The 7,815-nt window shown below is 45.4% G+C and overlaps 1 protein-coding gene across 1 annotated transcript; it reads right to left on the bottom strand.

The window, feature by feature from the left end:
* Window positions 1–929: 929 nt before the first annotated feature.
* On the bottom strand, window positions 930–6,383 carry gpr37a (G protein-coupled receptor 37a). Its single transcript, XM_018705178.2, has 2 exons — window positions 5,066–6,383; window positions 930–3,265 (listed from the first exon to the last, which is right to left on the bottom strand). The coding sequence occupies exons 1-2, from the start codon at window positions 5,647–5,649 to the stop codon at window positions 2,434–2,436; spliced, it is 1,416 nt and encodes a 471-aa protein (XP_018560694.1). The 5' UTR covers window positions 5,650–6,383; the 3' UTR covers window positions 930–2,433.
* Window positions 6,384–7,815: the final 1,432 nt, after the last annotated feature.

Below are 7,815 nucleotides of genomic sequence, written 5' to 3'. Positions count from 1 at the left end.
TTGAGCTGAGCCTGACGCAGCAAATCAACTGTCATCATTTTCTGTTCTGATGATTCGAGCAAATAAAACTTTTTCCTGAGAATAACTGAGAATAACTGACTCGTGCTTTGACTTGTCGGCGCCGGCTGCTTTGTGTCCTCGCCTGAGGGAAGTTCAGTGGTTTGTTGGACTGACTGTAACATGTTGTGTAGAGTCTGAACTGTACAAACAATGGCGGCTGTGTCCTCTGGATGGATCTCTGACGAGCATTTTGTTTGTTCTGTCCAACATTTTCACAGCAGCCAGCAGGAAACACGACGTTAGACGACAACAGAAGGAGCTGTTTCTGGTGTTTCAGTTCTACAAAGTCAAAGTCTGTTCATTTTTCCCCAAAGACAGTTTCATGACTCACTTCTAGGGCTTAGATCTGCATAAAACTGCCCTGGTTGGATAATTCTGCAAGGACTCATGGGTAATGTAGTATTTTGAGCCAAACTAAAATTATGTGGTACAAAAATCATCATTTTACGAAGCCCCAGTGGGGACATGGAACCTCTTACGAGACCTTGAAAAACTTTTGCAAGATCCTGAGAAACCTTCTCGAGAAACTTTCATAAGATCCAGAGAAACTTCTCAGAGATCTCAAGAAATTTTTCTGAGATCCTGAGAAACTTTTGAATCTGTCTCGGGATCTTGCAAAAGTACATTTTTTTTTACCCCAACTTTCAGAATTTTGTTCCCTTTTGGTTTCTCATGACCTTGGTTGGGTTGAGAGATTTTGATTTTGATATTGATGTTGTAGATTTTGATATTGATGTTGTAGATTTTGATATTGATGATGTAGAGATTGATTGGCGGGGACGACTAGGATTAATGTTCTAACTGCAAGAAAAAGTGTCGCGCAAATAACTCCACTCTTTAAACGCACACCAAGTTTAAAAAGAAAAACCTATTTTAAAATATCTTTTAATTAAAGTGACATTTCTCATGTGGCAAAAAAACAAAAGCCTGTCACATTACAGACTGAGTGAAGTGCAGTTTCTCTGCTATCAAACACAGTGAAGAATAAAATACTGACACAGGCAGATTCACAACATCAGCTAACACAACACAGCATCTACATCCAGTTTATATTACTGTACGTCCCATTTAACTCACTCACACTGAGAATAAAAGAAAAAGAACCAAGAACAGAGCTACAGATGCTGATAGCAGCTGTGGTTGGTGACGACTTTTTATGCCCGTTTTAAGGTAACACTGTAAGACCTCTGATATTCCCCAACAGCTTCCCGGAAAGATCGTAAATACAGATTAAAATAGAACCAGTGTTTGATTGGTACCAACCCAAATAATTACTTACAGTTAACTGTCAGAGAGCTCAGTTAAACAGTTAAAGGACAGTTAAACATGCAAACATGAAATATGTCTACAAGAAAACCTATAATTCAACATTTACTCAGTTTAAAGGTGGAATGTGCAACTTTTCTGTATTAAAATGTACAAAAAGGACTACACCTGTGCTGCTTGTTGTGTTGAGTTGTGTACTTTTTTCAAAAAGGAAACGCATGATTTTAATCAAGGCAACGTTTCATTTGGTCGCCGGTTGATCATGTCATATCCTCTTTGTGCATGTGTCAGCAACAACGTTGACTTTTTATCCAGTTTTTAAGTCTCATTTTTAGGATAAACTTTTTAGATCTTAGAGGTTTTTAACTTTATATTTTAACCAGATGAGGGATTTTAGTCGTAAGACGTCTGGATCTGAACTTGTCAGGGAAACAAGCTGAGCTAACGTTAGCAGCAGCTCAGCTCCGCCAAACTCCACCAGAGAAACACTGATTTTTAACATGAAACTGTTTTATTCAGAGTTTTTACTGAAACAATCAGCTGGTCTGTTTGTTTCAGAGAGGAGATCTGTGACGAGAATTCGGTTCCTGAACCATCAACGCTGAAGGAATCCTGACCGGGAGAAACCGACCACAACGGTGATCAAGACGACTACTCCCATGAGTCCCACTATTTCCCGATGTCACCAAACTCTGTCTTTTGTCATCGTTTTGATTAGAGAAATAACTGCTTGTAAATTCGACACAACTAACTAAACTCTGAATAAAATAACTTCCAGTTTTCCAAGGAAGTTGTTGAGAAGTTACAGACTCATAAAATTTTTTTAAATGGGCAGAAAAAATGATCAGCGCCACAAAAACAGTGACAATGAGGAAATCATATGACTGAGTGCAGATTCAGTAAAAATACTTGTGAGTTAATTAAAAAACTAAACAAATGCTATTAACTAAAACAGACTGTGGCGTCTTTCATGTATAAATTCTGTAAACAGTGACGTCTTCGGTCTGTAAATATAAAGTTTGGGTCGATTCCACTCCAGGAACTTGAAGCCTGATCTGTCAACGCGTCCATTGATCAGAGGAACGACTCCATCTTTGACCTTTGACCTCAGCAGTGTGTTCCCACGACAGCGTAGGCGGTGGAGGTGGACGCCTCCCTGCGGATGGTGCTGAACGGCGACAGCTCCAGCTCGGTGGTGGTGCACTCGTTTTCGACGTCGCTGGCAGCGGTGGCAGGTGATCGGGGCGGGCCGCACTCCTCGCAGCAGCAGCAGCAGCAGTCCAGGAAGGCTTTGGTAAACGGCTGGCACAGGCAGAACAGCAGCACCGGCGTCACCGCAGACTTACAGAAGAGCAACAGCTGGCTGACCAGGTGCAGGATGTCCAGGGTTCTCCTGGGAACGCCGGCCGCCATGTACACGCTCACAATGTTGCAGATGTTCTCCGGGATGATGCAGAAGCCGTAGAGGATCGCCAATGCCACCACGGCACAGTTCATCTGGCTCTCCAGCTGGATCTGCTTCTTGCTGCCGCGGACACAGGCTCGCTCCGCACGGCGGATCTTGCGGGCGGTGACCAGCGAGCTGCAGATGGTGAACAGTGTCGGCAGGCAGAAGTAGCAGCCGAAGTACCACCAGAGCCGTGCGCCATCGTAGGTGAGCCCGAGGACGTACAGCGTGTCCGGGAGCTCGGTGGAGATCCGGACCACGCAGCGCTCGCAGGGCGTCACGTCGGGCGGGTCGCCATCCTCGGTGACCAGCTGTCGGATCAGCAGCTCGGGCAGCGCCAGCAGCAGGGCGCCCACCCAGATGACAGCAAGCTTGGCCGTGGTGGACGCCCAGTTCTCGATCATCTCGTAGTACATCTGAACGTTGGTGGCGGCTCGGAAACGATCGATGCACAGAGCGCACAGCGTGAAGGTCGTGACCCCGAGAGACGCCGACCTGGGAACAGAAGAGAACTCTGGTCACACGACGACTATCACACTCTGAGCAAAGTCCTGAATCTAAATCAGATGGATTAAAATGTTTCCTGCATCGTTAGGTTGATGGAAACAGACAGTTCAGACACACACGTCACAATATTGTGCCTCAGCAGCTGTAAACACTTCACACTGGATAAAGAACAGTCATTGTGTGTGTGGTGTGAGGACAAACTGTAACGCTGCTGTCGTAAACAAACAAAGTCCTGATGTCAGTTCTTGTTGCTGCTGCTGATTACTGTCCATTTTCCAGCAGAGACAGAGCTTTATATTAAAGAATAGTTTAACCAGAAACATCACTATATATTACTACCAGACTCCATTGACAAAAACAGGAATTTTATTGTGCAGAACTGGAATACTGCCTCCATCTGTTAGTATGTCTTTGTTATTGTGTGACAGAAGAAGTAATCAGATACTTTACTGGAGTAAAAGTACCACACAGTATCACAAACACACTGACAGATGGAGGCAGTGGTATTCCAGTTTTGTACAATAAAATCCCTGTTTTTGTCAATGGAGTCTGGTAGTGATATATAGAGATGTTTCTGGTTAAACTAAAAGGATCTTCCTCCTTAATAAAAAGTTCTGTCTCTGGAGGAATCCTGTCATAATGTTGTCACACTTATAAAACAAGGCAAAAACAAGAACTTTAATGGACGTCCATTAAAGTGGACGATTGTCCATTGGATTACACTGCAGCAGCTGTTGGTGGTAGTGGCAGGTATTTTGTATTTTTCAGTCATTTACACCAAAACATGAAAATTAAGACCCAGATTAAAAAATAACGGACTGCCCTGAAATTAAAATAAATATAAGTTTAGAATTTAAAGGTGACAGCTGGTGACATCAGTAAATATCACTAAAGTCATGTAGGTCATCAGAGCTGCTGCTGATAAGAAGATTAAACTCCTTTTGTTTTCAGATTTTACAGTAAAAAGCTTTTCCATCATCACAACCAGCTGCAAACACGTCGTAAACATGTGACTCTAAAATCATTGGCGTTGATGAGAAACGTCCACTCTGCTGGTTCCTGGGTCAGTGTGGTCTGACACTGACATTTGGGGGGTCAGGTCTGGCTCACAGTGGGTGTTGGATGGGGTTGGGGGGTCGTTTCAGTCTAATCTCAGTCTGAGAGACTCTTCATTAATCCTGATCTTCACTCTGATTGGGCAGCAGGAGGTCACATGTTCAGCATCAGATTAAATCGACCTTCACATGAGGCGACATTAAAGCCTGAGGTAAACCCTGATGCAGTCTGGAGACGACGTAATCCCACTCTCAGATGACCTCTGACCTCTGCACCTGTCTGTTGGTCCTGATGTGATTTTATTACATCACATTACTGACACTCAGTCACACCTGAGCTTTAAACTCTGTGGTTTTACTACAGGTGGAATAAACGTCATTCAGCTGCAGTTTGTTCAGTTTTTACTGGAACTTCCTGTTTCCAGGTTTCATCAAGTTTCTGTTTAAAACGTTTATTTAGAACCAACTGAAGAAACTGTAGAAATAACAACTGTCCTCATTGGATCAATCAGTCTATCCATCCATGCATCCATCTATCTATCTATCAATCATCCATCCACTTTTTCTATCTGTTTCATCCAGTTGTCATCCATCTGTTCTCACCTGTAAGACACGTGGAGATAGACCACCTGTGCTCCCACGTGTCACACAGGTGACAACAGGTGTGAGGTATGTCATAATTTACCTCACACACCAGACCCCCCCTCCTCCCCTTCTCTCTCCCCCTCTCACCTCCAGGTACGGGATGATCCTGCACGAGAACTCTCCCAGCAGCCAGTTCTTGGTGAGCTCGTGAAACACCACGAGCGGCAAGCAGAAGAAGATGATGACGAAGTCCCAGAGCGCGAGGTTGGCGAGCAGGGAGTTGGAGATGCTCCTCATGTAGTAGTTGTGACACACGATGCACATGACGGACACGTTCCCGATGATCCCGACGCTGAAGATGACGGCGGCGGTGATCATGACCGCGTACGCGCCGTACGACTCGGCGGTCACCGGGTAGAACGGGTTCTTCACCTGCTTCCGCCTGGTGCGCGTGTTCACCGGCACGAACGGCGTGGTGTCGGTGAAGTCCGGCAGGGAGTACTCCTCCTCGTAGTCGCTGGTGTTGAGTCCAAAGGGGGGTCCCGGCTCCTGCTCCTGCGCCATGGTTCCGTCCTGCGGCGGCTCGCTTCGCCGCATCCTGCCGGGTCTCCTCGCGCTCCGCTTGTGCCGCCGGTGGTGTCCGGTCCTCCCTGGGCTGCAGGCGGGTCCGTGCCGGGTGTGTCTGAGCAGCTCTCCCGGATTGCATCCACCGTTTTGGCGCGTTTCCATTTTGCGCAGTCGGTTTTACGCACGGCGCGCCGGTGCAGCTCGGAGGTCCGGTTCACGGGATCGAACCACGGGGCCCGCGCTCCCGTCCCCCCATTGTCCTCCCCACCGACCGTGCGCCATCGTCGGCTCTGCGCATTCCTGTCAGCGGCGGCGGATTCATAATGAGGACTGAAAGTGGTCTTTGTTTGGTGCCAGTGGAGCTGAGTCGCGACGGCCTCGCTGCACAGCCACAGACACAGGAACCTCAGGGGCGGACGCGGCATCGTGAGGTTCGGTCTAACCCGGGAGGTGGAACCGAGTGATCCACAGTGACCCATCCATCTCCCGATTTAAAAAACGTTTTAAACTTCCTCTAAAAAAGTCAGTTTTCCTTCATTTTTCGTCGCGAGCAGCTTCCACAAAGTCTCCGACCGTGTCCAACAGGTGTCGGGTTCGGGTTCGTCCCGGAGCGGCTCCACTCTGGAGGCATCACCGAAGACACCAAAACCCGGAGCGGAGTTCTGTCCTCAAACAGTTAACCAACCTCCGCAGCAGCAGCGGCGGCAGCAGGAGGAGGAGGAGGTGGAGGTGGAGAACTGGATCCGAGGCGGGGCAGGTCCAAGTCTGTGAGGGAAAGTTTCTGCACGCGGAGCCGCCCCCTGAGCGCGCGGAGGGCGGGGTACAGGGGAAGAGATGCGACCGGAGGAGACGCTGAGGTCCGTCTGAGAGAGGAGGAGGAGGAGGAGGAGGAGGAGGAGGAGCAGTCATCTGTCCTCCTCCTCCTCCTCCTCCTCTGATAATAAACTGAGCGGAATTAAACCACAGACACTAACATATTCTCTGGTTTTAAAACTTTTCTCTTCATGTAAAAAACGTTCTTTTTTATTAATTTGAAAAGTGCTGAGGTGAACAAGTTCTTAACATATGTACTGAATTTAAAAATACATTTTCCAGATAAAAACTTTCTGCATTTGGGAGAAAACCTCAGGCACAAAATATAAAAATCTGCTCCTTTAAAAATAACAGTTTAGTTTAGTAGATGTAGCTTTCAATGATTATTTAGAGAATTTAATTTCCTTTAGCATTAAAGTTGTATCTGTGTATTAGTTGTTGTGTGACATGGACTTTATAGACACTAAAAAACTGTGGTTATTTAATGTAAAACTGCATCAAAGTCTTAAATTCAGTTAAAGACACTAAATGATTAACTGTTTTCTGATGAAACACAAATTCTTTCTGAATAAAACTGAAGGAATTTAAGAGTTTGTCAGAAAAAATAAATAAAATCAGACATTTTAAATCTTCCTGCAGGAAGTTAAACTGTATTTGTGTCGTTTCATTTTGAATTATTTAAGCTTTTATGTGTAGGAACTGGAGAAATTTCCCAGCATGCCTCTGCAGTTTGAGCTCCAGTGAAGCGACCAAATCTGATTCTCCTGTTATGATTGTCATTAGTCTTGTCTGCCCCCTAGTGTACAGTCTGAGTATTACACCAACACTGAACTGACCTGCAGCATCTAAACGAACGGAACATTAAAGGTGTTGGGTTTGTTTTGACTTCCTGTCTCAGTGTTTGTGTCTTCAGTTCGTGGTTCAGTGGTTTCAGAGTTTCCTGACCTGCTCTCTCTGGTCTGCAGGCCGTTGATCTTCTCCAGTGTCCAACATCAGTCGTCTGAGGAACAGGAGACAAACAGAGATAAAGACCAGACAAAATCCAGCAGCAGCTTCCTGAGCTGAGGGACGAAATAAAGAAACATAAATGAGTGAATCAAAGTTTATAAATAACAGAAATAAACCGTCTCCTCTCTGCTGTATCATTCAAATGAATCCAGGTCTTTAATAAAGGCTGTCGTGCTGTCAGTCGACCAGCAGATGGAGCTGCAGCATCAGTCAGTTCTCAGTCAGTTTGTACTGAAAATAAACAACAACATTACTGTTTATCAGTCCATCCACCCAGAGCAGAACAAACCACTGAGTGTTTTCTGATACAAAAACATTTGTTACAGGTTCCTGGTTTTATATTTTAATCCTGAAAATGATCAGATTGAAAACTGAGAGAAAACAGGTCAAAATAAAATCCAATCAGCAAAACATAAAGAAGAAGAAAGAAAAGGTCTGAGGATTTTACTACTGTAAATAATAATAATAAGGAGAAGGAACATCGACCCATCAACATCAACAACCTCA

This window comes from Lates calcarifer, linkage group LG10 (genome assembly GCF_001640805.2).
Source record: "Lates calcarifer isolate ASB-BC8 linkage group LG10, TLL_Latcal_v3, whole genome shotgun sequence".
NCBI lineage: Eukaryota > Metazoa > Chordata > Actinopteri > Centropomidae > Lates > Lates calcarifer.
Note: the sequence above shows the minus strand (reverse complement) of the source record. Positions and strands in the feature narration are given on the sequence as shown.

What these genes read in the sequence shown, in the direction of transcription:
- gpr37a (XM_018705178.2), bottom strand. Translation starts at nt 5,649, where the DNA reads ATGGAAACGCGCCAAAACGGTGGATGCAATCCGGGAGAGCTGCTCAGA. An exon ending in ATCATCCCGTACCTGGAGGT is followed by an intron (nt 3,266 to 5,065) that starts GAGAGGGGGAGA and finishes TGTTCCCAGGTC; the next exon opens with GGCGTCTCTCGGGGTCACGA.